Consider the following 12,137-nt stretch of genomic DNA (forward strand, 5'->3'; position numbering starts at 1 on the left):
TGTTAATAGAACCAATCAAAAGTGTATATGGAGGAGCAACACAAGTTATAACAGGTGTATTGGAATAAGTTAGAGCTAGTTTCCATATACCCCAGTTCTTTTGAAATGTGATAAACCTATCTATGACGGGAATAGAAGAGATAAGAATTTACCCCTTGGTATAATCTATAGTACACCATATTTGGTTATTATTCCAAGATGCATTGCAACATTCAAAATTGGATCCAGGAAAGTTAATGGTCATAAAAGGAGGAAATTGATTTTTTGATTTTCTCTTAAGAATAGTAACCATATGTCCAGCCATAAGTATCCCTTGTCCTCCAAGTAAACGCTTCATACACAAATAATTTCCTGAATCTTCACCTGTAACCTTGGCTATAGTAATAGCGGAATCCCTAAGTGGTGAGGCGTATGAGATTCGACCTCTAATATTAATAGGTTGCCCATTTTTATAGCAAATGGTGGTATCCTTAAGATCCTCTCGTCGGCTGGTAGCCGGGCATGTAAGAGTAATGTTGGTTCCTGTAAAACGAAGGATGCCTGGAGAGCCTGACAAACTAATTGATTAATCCGTTCCCTCATAAACATCTGTATGCTCATAACTAATAGCCTTTACACATCCAGTTTCCAGATTCAATGGGCTAAGACGGACAGGATAGGTACTAAACCAGTTAGTATAATTTACAGACATATTGATTTGTTTTATATTCCCAATAAGAGGCCCATAAACAGTATCATTGTAAAATACAGGAAACTCTGCTTCAGACCAAGATATGGGTTTTAATAGTGGAGGATCAGGTACATAGGCCCAGTAAGTTGCTGCATTAACAGAGGGAACACATGAAATGGTTGCCAACATAGCCAAAAATAAAGTCACAGGTGTAACAGGATTATTCTGTTGTTTCACTAACTCTTGAGCTCGTGAAACCAATTGTTTAATTTGTCCCCAAGTTGGAACATCACTCCTTTGAGTCATCCTGGCAAGTGGTCTCCTCTTCTTCTTCTTTTGCTGAATCAACACTGTCAAATTTTCGGGAGAGATGCAGAGCTTCTTCATCTTCTGAACTAGTTGTGAGCTGTGGCGAGCCATCTATTTGCTTGACTAAGCAAGCGCTCAGGAAGCCAGAGAGGTCCAGGAGCTGATCTGGGAAATATACACATGTGACCACGTCCCCAAATCAACACAGGATCAGGACCACGCCAAGTGCTGGTTAGCGGATCTTTCCCGAGGACCTCCAGAGATTGAAATGCCAATCTTGGCTCAGCCACCAACCTTTCCCCTGTCAACAGTGAGAAAATTTAAAATAAACAGAGCATGATTTATAAGGTTATGTAGTGTTGTTCTATATAATTCCCCCATTTTTATTTTTTCAATAGTTAGCTTTAAAGGTCTATTTGCATGTTGTATAATACCTTGTCCTTGAGGGTTATATGGAATGCCTGTAATATTGGTAATTTGTAATGAATTACAAAATGTTGCAAAAGCAACACTAGTGTGAGTGGGCCCATTATCTGTTTTAATAATTTTGGGAAGGTTCATGAAAGCAAAACAGTGTAATAAATGAGTGATAACATGTTTAGTAGCTTCTCGGGTCTGTGCTGTAGCACAGAGGAAACCAGAATAAGTATCAATAGTGACATGAACAAACTGTAATTTCCCAAAAGACGGGATATGAGTAACATCCATTTGCCATAAATGACTAGGTAATAATCCACGAGGATTAACACCATAATGTGGAACAGGAAGGTGAGGTAAGCACTGTGGGCATTGCTTAACAATTTGTCGGGCGGCTCCACGAGGAAGGGAAAATTGTTTGTGTAATGTAGCCGCCGATTGATGGTGTAAAGCATGCGACTGTTGTGCTGCTCGTGAAGCAGTTTGATCATAACTTACCATAATATGAGGGTGTCCAGGACATGGACCATGAGTACCAACAGTATGAAGATAATGAATGCAATACCTTAGCCATTCTTGACAGCATGACGAACGGAAAGGAGGAGGACGGTAAATTGGGATATGTCCTGCTTTAGGGAAAAGAGATTGAGGAGGAAGAGTAACTTTAACTTTATTTTTGGGAGGAAAATGCACAGGATAAAGATCACGTTTAGATCGAGTTAAAACATCTGCAGTCGCATTCATTTTAGACAATGGACCAGACAAGTTAGAATGAGCACGATATGCAGAGCTGCAACAGGACCATCGTGGGAACGAATAAGCTGTTGAAGTAAACGAAAAGAGGATGATAATTCAGGGTCATTAGTATATCCTCTGGTTGCAGTCTCCAGAAGAAATAATAAGCTAATAAGATATTTACTATCAGAAAACAAAAGATACAGAAGGCAAATGTTTAAAAGCCATAATGACAGCATACAGTTCAACACGTGGAGCTGAAGTCAAGGAAGTTTGTTTAATGAGTTTTGTTCCGTCGTCAACGATTACAGTAGCCACTCCTGAAGAAGAACCGTCTGTAAAAACCAAAGGTACATGAGGAATAGGCTGTTGCCTAATTATAGAAGGAAAGATATAAGAGTTAAGTTTGCTGAATTGGATCAATTTATCAGCAGGCTAATGGCATTCCAAGGTACCTGAAAATCCTGCAAGAACAAGACCCCATTCATTACTATGTTGAAAAAGCCAATTTTGTTGACTAACTGAATAAGGGATAATAATTTGAGAAGGTTCTATACCTATAAGTTGTAAGCATCTAGTTCTACCTTGCATTAGTAACTTAATAATAAGTTCATAATAAGGGTTAATAACTTTAGAGGATGGAGTTTTCATAGGAATCCATTCAATAATTCCAACAGTTTGCCATAAGATGGCAGTAGGCACATGAGGTGTTGGACAAACAACTAAAGACATGGGCAGGTGAGTATGTATTCGAGTTAATTGTGCAGAGCTGATAGCTCTATTAACTATTTGGAAAGCTTGAAATCCTCTGGAGTCATAGATCGTGAAGTAGAAGGATCTGAGTCACCTTTAAGAATATCAAATAAAGGCTCTAACTGAGCAGTAGTAAGTTCTAAGGAAGGCCTTAGCCAATTAATATCTCCAAGTAATTTTTGAAAATCATTTAATGTTTTTCAATTATCAACTCGAATTTGCAGTTTTTGAGGCCTAATGGTAGAGTTATCAATATATTTTCCCAAATAGAAAACTGGAGATTGTCTTTGAATTTCTTCTGAGGCAATGACCAGGCCAAATGATTGTAAGGATTGTTGTAAAAATTGAGAAGCAGTCTCTAATCAAGAAATATTATCAGTGGCTAAAAGTATATCATCCATATAATGTATGAGATATAACGTTGGAAACCTTTTTCTCACAGGAGTTAAGGCCTGAGCCACATATATTTGGCATAATGTAGGACTATTTGCCATGCCCTGAGGCAATACTTTCCATTGAAATCTCCTCATGGGTTCCTTAAAATTTAAGGAAGGCAAGCTAAAAGCAAAATGTTTTCTATCTTCAGGAAACAAAGGAATAGTGAAAAAACACTCTTTAAATCTATAACTAAAGGATGATAATTGTGTGGTATGGCTGTTGGAGAGGGTAGGCCTAGTTGAAGAGCTCCCATTATTAGCATAGTTTTATTAACAGCTCTTAGACCCTGTAATAACCTCTATTTTCCAGACTTTTTCTTGATAATAAAAATAGGAGTATTCCAAGGACTATTGCAAATTTCTAAATGCCCTAATTGTTCCAGTACTAATTGTTCTGCAGCTTCTAATTTCTCCTTTGTGAGGGGCCATTGGTCCACCCATACAGGGTCATCACTCAGCCAAGTAATTGGACCAGCAGTGAGTGGAGGAGAATCCAAAGCCCCTAAGAAAAACCCAAACCTTGTCTATCACTTTTTATTTTCACATCAATAGGATAGACAGTTCCTTTTTGATTTGTTCCCAGCCCTTTTGTGGGAAGAAATCCTTGATCCAACACCATATTAGAGACGTGAGAATTTGGACTATAAAGTAATACTCCCATTTCTTTTCATATATCTTGGCCCAAGAGGTTTAAAGGCAGCCCAGGCAAAACATAAGGCTGGAAGTATCCTGAATGGCCCTCACTATCTTGCCATAATAATAACTGACTACTTGGCATAGGAGAAGAACTCTGTCCTATTCCTTGAAGTTCTGTAATAATAGGACTAACGGGCCAATGTTTAGGCCAGTGCATCTGCGTCATAACAGAGACATCAGCTCCAGTGTCTAACAAACCTGAAAAAACCTTTCCATTCATGGCTCATTTCATTTCTGGACGTTCTTTCCCTATCTTCTGAATCCAGTAGGCAGCACTAGATGATCCAAAAGCCTTTGTTTCTCTCTTTTGATGTTGTAAAATTTGTCCATGAGGTACAAAGGGCAAAAGTAGCAATTGTGCAATTTTATCACCAGGGGAAATCGTTATTATATTTTTAATAGTTTGTGCCATGATTTTTATTTCTCCTTCGTAGTCAGAGTCTATGAGTCCTGGCATAATAGTTAAACCCTTCATGGCGACACTACTTCTTCCCAATAATAGTCCAATCAAACCCTTGGGTAAAGGTCCATAGATGCCCATAGAGAGGGCCTGAGGACCCATTGCAGGAGTTAATACATATCAGGCGGAGGTACTGAGGTCCAGTCCTGTGCTTCCTGCTGTTGCTCTGGAGAGCGAAGATATTGTATGTTTTTGTTTTTGGTTAATGTCTGATTGATAGTTTGAGGAGGATACACAGACGTTGCCCCTATTATTTGTTGGGGCCGGGGAAGGCCCCGGGAGGAGTTTCCCGACAGTGGTATCCCATCCCTGTGGGCCACTGAGCGACAATCTCATGCCCAACGTTTTCCCCTATTGCATTTAGGGCATAAACCAGGGATTTTCGGACCATCTGGAGGTTTTTGAGTAGGGAAGGAAGGAGCAGGGTTACAATGAAAAGATCCACATTCTCCAGCAAAATGACCTGCCTTTCCGCATTGAAAACTAGTCTTTGTTCTCTTTTGATTGTTTTTAAACCCCACTTTAGTTAATGCTGCAGCACCCTGTATATAAGCAGGCCCAATGTCTGCACAAAGGCGAATATAATCCTCCAGTGTTCCCCGTTTTCTCCAAGGTTGAATCGCAGCCTGACCTGCATTATTAGCGTTTTCAAAAGCAAGTTGCTTAACTACAATTGTACCAGTGAGTCCATCCACAATGAGTCTCCCCACCGCCTGTAACAATCTATCTACAAAATCAGCATATGGTTCATCAGGTCCCTGTCTCATTTTTGAAAGATCCTCAGTTTTGTGTGTAGAAGGTAATTTCCTCCAGCCTTGTAATGCCAAATGATTTATTTGAGGATAAGCAACAAAGGTATAAGTTAATTGATCTTGTAAAGAAATATATGGTCCTTCCCCAATCAGCGTATGATAATCCACTGGAATATCATGGGTAGCATTCTTTTCTGCTTGTTCAGCAGCCCGTTCATAAAAATCAAACTTCCATATTAAATAATCTCCACCATTTAAACAAGCTCGTGCAATAGACTTCCAATCAGCGGGGGAAAGAGCTTCTCCTGCAATAGTGTCAACCATAGCAGTAGTAAAAGGAGCAGTGGGCCCATACTGAGCACAAGCAGATTTTAAATCTTTCAAAACTTTAAAAGGAAGAGCCTGATGCTCCCTAATAGCCTGTTGAGGATTATTAGGATCAGGTCTTTCTATGACAGGACAACAGAAAATAGGATCTTCTCCTCGTTTTATTGCTGCTTATACAGCACGTTGCAAGAGACTGAGCATTTTTACAGATGTAGATTTTTGAGGAAGACAGTCCTTACTAATTTGCAGCTTTTTCACTGACTTATCTATCATAGCCATTAGAAAATCATCCTCAGGATGATTCTCTCTTTTATGTTTTTTTTCTCTCTCTCTTTTATGTTTAAAAGCCTCATCGGTTAAGTCAAAATGTTCCTCTTCATCTGAAATATTTAAATTAATTAGCTCTTTTGGTTTAGGAAGTGGCGACACAGTAGCTGATAATACAGTCTTGTCTTCTGTCAGAGGCTTATGTTTTTCTGACTTTACATTCAAATCAACACTATCATGAGAAGAACCTAAACATATTTTTATCAGATTCCACAAACTAAATGTAACAACAGCAGTATGAGTAGGCCCTCGAGACTCATAATAATTTTTTAAATCTTCTCCAACTTTCTGCCAGATTTCTGTGTCACAGAGCTGCCATCAGGAAACCAGGGAGATATATCATGGATATGCTGCAAAAATTCAGTCACCTGTGAGGTAGAAACTTTATTACCCCAAGCTATAAGCATGGAAAGTAAAACCTGAGCAAATAATTCACGCTCCTTTGAGCCCTTTTGCCCCATCTTCTTTTACTTCTGACTGTTGCCTTATGCCTCTATTAGTTTCACTTTTACTCGTGGCCACACATATTTTGCATAAGGGTTCTCTTACCTGCACTTTCTTTTCCTTTTAATTGCCTTCACGCTTCAGGTCCCTGTTCGGGCGCCACTTGCCATGGACCAGCCTCAGAAAGAGGATTTCACCGCCCAGGGTCAGAAGGGACGGGGTAAGGAACTGAAGTAGCACCAACGAATGGGGTCAGAAGGACCAAGACAACTGATGGTTGCAAGGTAAGTTTTATTATGCTACAGGTACAGATTATATAGACTAGAAAAGTGAAGGTTGCCAGACGGTGGTTTACATTATCTAATGACTGTCTCGGCTCAAGGTTAACTTCCCTGGGAGAAAACCCATAAACCCAGAATCATCCAAAATAACCTGCATGTGCAGGGGGAGACAGCTTTGCTTGTCTCATTTTACTTTCTTTCTGATTTCTGGGCCCTGGTGATTTATCTCCCATGGAATGGAACAAGGAGAGGAACAAGTAGGGACAGTCCCTTCGAGCAGCAGCGGCATGCCTGGCATGTCCGAAGGTGCTCTCAAGGCTGACTGCTTCCCACACATATGTTGGCTTGTTTAAGCCTCAAGCCCTCGATCCTTTGTTGAAATACAATAATTTCATTCCTATGGTTTTCAATACCAAAAACTCTACCTCCAGGAGGGTTAAAGTCTAATTTGTACTCCAAACCAAGTAGCAGTGCAGTTCGCTACTACTGAGGCTGAATCCATAAAGACTTCAAGACCACGACCAGAAGACAAGTTATTATATATAATACCCTAGAAGGCCTGAAACATAATTATCATATACATAGCTGGTCCTTCAGAGCTTTTTACCTATAACATGTTTTTTGATGAAAGTTATTTAATGTACTGGAGATAACTGTGAACTACTGATCAAATATTTGAATACTTATACTTACCTGGAATTTCATTTCTGCTGAAAGAAAAAGGAAGAACAGGACTCACCTAAAACAAAACAAACTTTAGAAATGAAAGTAAACATCTTATCACACACTATCACTTTTGGAAGCAGCATAGAGGGGCAGTCAACAGTAAAACACTGGTGAAATAGGACAAAACTCTAGGCCAAAAATCCATTATTATTATCATCAGTCACAGTACCATAACTGTGCCCTTCATAATTAATAAGCACTCCTAAGAATCTTCATTTGGCACCAGATGATGTGTTTAAGAGAAACACTCTGGGAGGTTTTGAATCAGACTTGGTTTTTGTTAGCCAAGTTACAGGAGAATTTTTAAAGTGGGGGGAAGGGAAGAAGGAAACGGACCAGAAAAAGAATTGAAGCCATCATCTACAAACCAACAAAGCACTGAGAGTTCCAAACGTTATGTCAGACACTAAAATGACTGACAAAGGCTCAAGCGGTTTATAAAACCTAGAAAAAGACTACACCAGCAAAGTCCCCATTTATCTGTAGAGTTCAGAAACTAAAACAAGGAATATTTCAGCTTAACACCCGATCTCAAGAGAATCATATACACTTCACATGAATAAAAATACCTGAAACCAAACATTTTTAAAAGCTCCAATACCCAAAATAGAAAGAAAAAAATTAATTCAGAAGACTCAATCCATCCATGATAATCACAAAACGGCTGGGCAATCTCTATCTCCCTTCCACACTAACCATCCATCCCCTGGAAGACCAAGGGAGATCAGACCTTCCAGACTTACCTTCCAGACCTTCCAGACACCTGGCTGCGGCAAAATTCGATGGAATCTCCTTGTGGAACAGCAGTTTCCCATCTCTTGTGTCTCTCCCTGTCATGATCATGCAGGAAGCAAGTCTGGCTGTGCTATTTCTTATCATTGTGTGTCACCCATCTGCAACATGATATTGAAAAAGTAGTTCCCTTTCCCCCAGAAGGCTGAGGCTCAGCTACAGGGGTAATTCTCCTGGGCACACAGTCATTATTTAGGCCGACTCAGTGACTTCAACAGGCTTAATCATGTGATCAGGCTTGTTGCCAGCTGCATAATGCTCCCACATCTGTAGATAGAGCCACTCTAGTTCCATCGTGTATTGTTTGGTGTTGAACAGAGGGCTAGATGTTCTCTGCTTCCAGACTTTGCCACGAATTTTCTTCAGGTATTCTACATCAGTTCCCAGTTTCACAGCTATCTCTTCATATTCTTGTCTATTTTTAGCAATCAGCTCAAGACAGCCTAAACAAGTGAGCTGGGAAGCTGCAACTCGGGAAGCAAGAGTCTCTCCTGGCATAGTCACCATGGGGGTCCCTGCCCAAAGGACGTCCATCCCTGTGGTGTGTCCATTACAGAGTGGAGTGTCCAAGCAGACATCAGCCAGCTGGCCTCTCCGAACATGTTCCTCTTTAGGAGCAACAGGGGAAAAAATGAGACGGTTCGGGCGAAGGCCCATATTTTGTGCGTACTGTTGAATATTAGCTTCTCCTGCTGCTGGAAAACGCAACAGCCACAGTACACTATTGGGAACACGCTTCAGAATATTTGCCCACACCTGCAAAGTAGATGGGTCAATTTTGTATAACTGATTAAAGTTACAGTACACAATGGCATCTTCCGGTAACCCGTACTGAGAACGTGTGGTTACAATAATGGTACGGGGAACCTCCTCTCCAGTGGCAGCCTTAGTGTTGATCAGGGTAGTTGCCAGTCCATTGCTAATATTGAATCCATTAATTGTAATCTGAATTTGTCCTCTGTTAATCATTTCAATAACTGCTTCTGCAACAGTATTCATAGGAATGACAGGCATATTAAGAGTTGTATTACTGCTGTCTGCGTTGTCTTCTCCATCAGGACATTTCATCTTGACTATTTGCACATCTGATAGACTATCAAGAAATGCTTGGAGGTCGATGCCATTCAGCACAATCCGATTGTCATAAATGTGCCCATTGGACTTAAAATCGATGACGGCTTTTTTCTTCAGGTGAGGGAACATATTAGCATGGTCACCAATAAAGAAAGTATGGGGCATATAAGCCAGTTTCTCAGAATACTGCTCAGCAACTTCAGCAGGTGAATTTTCCTGATCAGTGATGATATAATCCATGAAAAGCGCGCCACTAGTCCCAGGGTACCCCAGCCACATTGCCTGAATAGGAGCTGGCCTGAGAGCAAAGAGTTCATTTCGAGCACCCCTGGTATAACCATTCAGATTTACAAGGATGTGTATACCATCTTGATGGATGCAATCAGCTGCTTTCCCATTGCATGGAATCTGAGAAAGATCAATGAAATGATTGGCTTCTGCCATCACCTTCGCTCGGAAGTTTGTGCCATCATGTGGGCTCAGGGCATAACAGAATATCTCAAATGTATCAGGATTGTGCATGCCTGGAATAGACTGCATAAGATGAGAAGTAGGATGATTCCCAAAGTCAGAACTCACGTATCCTACACGCAGTCGACCATCACTGAGCTTCAAGTCTTTTGGATGTTCATACGGTGGTTTATGAAGGACACTTATATTAGCCAAGCAGAGGTTCCCATGCCTCTCAGCAATAGCCTTCCTGAAGCCATGAGAAAGAGGATAGAGCATACTATGATGAGGCTGCACAGAAGGCAACCTATTCTTCTCCAACTGGTCAGCCACAATGCTGACCAACTTCTTCATTCGCTCATCATAGTCTGTCCAATCACAGACAACCTGCAGGCAATGAGCCAAATTACAATAAGCGTCAGGAAAGTCAGGTTGAAGCTTCAGAACAGTGCGATAAGAAGCAATTGCTTCTGGAATATTCCCTGAATCGTAGTGAATGGAAGCCAGATTGCTGTGGGCATCCACAAATGCAGGGCTGATCTGAACGGCATGAGTATAACACTGCAAGGCTCCCTGAACATCCTGCATCTCCCGTAGGGTGTTTCCCATATTGCAGTAGGCATCAGCAAAGGTAGGACTGATTCGAATAGCCTCCTTATAATGCATCAGAGCTTCATGCAGTTTTCCCTGCTGCTTCAATACACTTGCTAAATTTGAATGGGCATCAGCAAAGTCTGGGCAGAGCTCTAATGCTTTACGATACAAGCGAACTGCCTCTTCACTGTTTCCCTGTTCTCCTTTGATATTGGCTAGGTTATTCAGAGAGTCTGCATGGGTGGGACACAGCCAGAGAGCTGTGTGATAACAATCTTCTGCTTCAGCAACACTGCCCTTCTCTTTGAGAGCGTTTCCTAGGTTGCAGTAAGCATCAGGGAAATGTGGTTGCAATTCAATAGCTCGCCTGTAGGTGTCTATTGCCAGATCCATCAGGCCTTGCTCATGGTATACACAAGCCAGGTTGCCATGTACCACTGCATGATTTGGACTCAAGCTTAGGGCACGAAGGTAAGCTGCCACAGCTCTGTCAAAAATCCGTGCCTCATTGAAGACATTTCCTAAATTGATATAAGCATCCAGAAAATTGGGGTCAAGGGTGACAGCCTTTTCAAAGTGATGAATTGCAAGCCAAATCTCCCCTTGCGCATTGAAAACACAGCCAAGATTACTCCAAGCTACTGCAAAGTTCGGTTGCGTCTCAATTGCTTTCAAATAACATGCCTTGGCTTCTTCTAAGCCACCCAGGGCTTTGAGCAGGTTCCCCAGGTCACTGCGAACACAGTACAAATAGGGATTGTACTGAAGAGCAGAGATGTAAGCTTGTACTGCCCCTTCCATGTCGCCTGCTGCTACCAATGCGGCTGCCAGGTTAATATAACCATCGATGAAATCTGGTTTGAGATGCAACGCATGCCGGTAATGCTCAGTTGCTTCCTGCAACTGCCCTCTTTCCTTGTACACATTCCCCAAATTCGAATAGGCTTCTGCCAGAAGAGGGTTCTGTTTAATTGCCAGAGTACTAAAGTGGGCAGATCTGTCCAGCCTTCGACACTGGAAGTGTATAGATGAAAGTAATAAAAGTACACCAGTATTGCCTGGCTCTTGTCTCCAGAGCTGCATGCAGTGTCTCTCAGCTGTCTCAAAATCTCCTGCCTGATATTCTCGATGTGCCAACTCAGCTAACCCTTGGAAGGAAAGCATACGTTTCGTTGGTTCTGTGCTGTCGGCCACGTTGCCCACGGAAGACGCCATCTGGAGCTTCTGGAGAGAGTGAAAAAAGGGGGTAATTGAGTCCCGCTGCCGCCACTACTGGCAAGAACGTTTCTAGAGGGAGCAAACACGAGCGCAGCAGCCGTACCACTGCTTTGGCAGGCTTAAGCGGCGGCAACAGTTACAGGCACCGAACCTTAGGAACTCTGGTTGGCCATCTACCTCTCATACTCTTGAAATCTTAATTCTTAACCCTGCCCTCTTCCACCATTTTTCTCCTAATCAGGGAATAAAAATTACCTATCCATTTGCCTTAGAAGAAATCAAAAGTCAGTAGTCCAAACACTTTTTAAAATATTGTTTTCTGTCCAGTTGGAAATGAAATACATGATTGACTTTTCTTCATCATTCATATAGTCAACGTGGAAAACATTAGGGCCATGAATTGCAATACAGTAAGATGAGAAAGTTTTAAATTGGCCTTCCCAAACCACTAATAAGTAACCGATGTTGTATATAATGCTAAGATCTTAGAGACTGAGTTTGATATTTTAAAAGTTCTGAAAACATTAGCTAATTTCTCCTCATCAAATTTCTCATGACTCAAACCTGAGTATTACTTTTTAAAAGATAAATCTATTTATTTTTATTTATTTATTTTTATTTTGGCTGCATTGGGTCTTCAGTGCTGCGTGCAGCCTTTCTCTAGTTGCGGCGAGT

At 41.2% G+C, this 12,137-nt stretch overlaps 1 protein-coding gene across 1 annotated transcript; it reads right to left on the reverse strand.

Moving 5' to 3' along the window:
* Window positions 1-6,927: 6,927 nt before the first annotated feature.
* Window positions 6,928-11,628, reverse strand: LOC309807224 (UDP-N-acetylglucosamine--peptide N-acetylglucosaminyltransferase 110 kDa subunit-like). The gene is made up of 2 exons (XM_082626569.1): window positions 8,078-11,628; window positions 6,928-7,347 (listed from the first exon to the last, which is right to left on the reverse strand). The coding sequence occupies exon 1, from the start codon at window positions 11,457-11,459 to the stop codon at window positions 8,319-8,321; it is 3,141 nt and encodes a 1,046-aa protein (XP_082482695.1). The 5' UTR covers window positions 11,460-11,628; the 3' UTR covers window positions 6,928-7,347; window positions 8,078-8,318.
* Between the last annotated feature and the right edge of the window lie 509 nt (window positions 11,629-12,137).

Source organism: Mesoplodon mirus, assembly GCF_964341445.2.
Source record: "Mesoplodon mirus genome assembly, chromosome: 7".
In the NCBI taxonomy this organism is placed as follows: Eukaryota; Metazoa; Chordata; class Mammalia; order Artiodactyla; family Ziphiidae; genus Mesoplodon; species Mesoplodon mirus.

What these genes read in the sequence shown, in the direction of transcription:
- LOC309807224 (XM_082626569.1), bottom strand. Translation starts at nt 11,459, where the DNA reads ATGGCGTCTTCCGTGGGCAACGTGGCCGACAGCACAGAACCAACGAAA.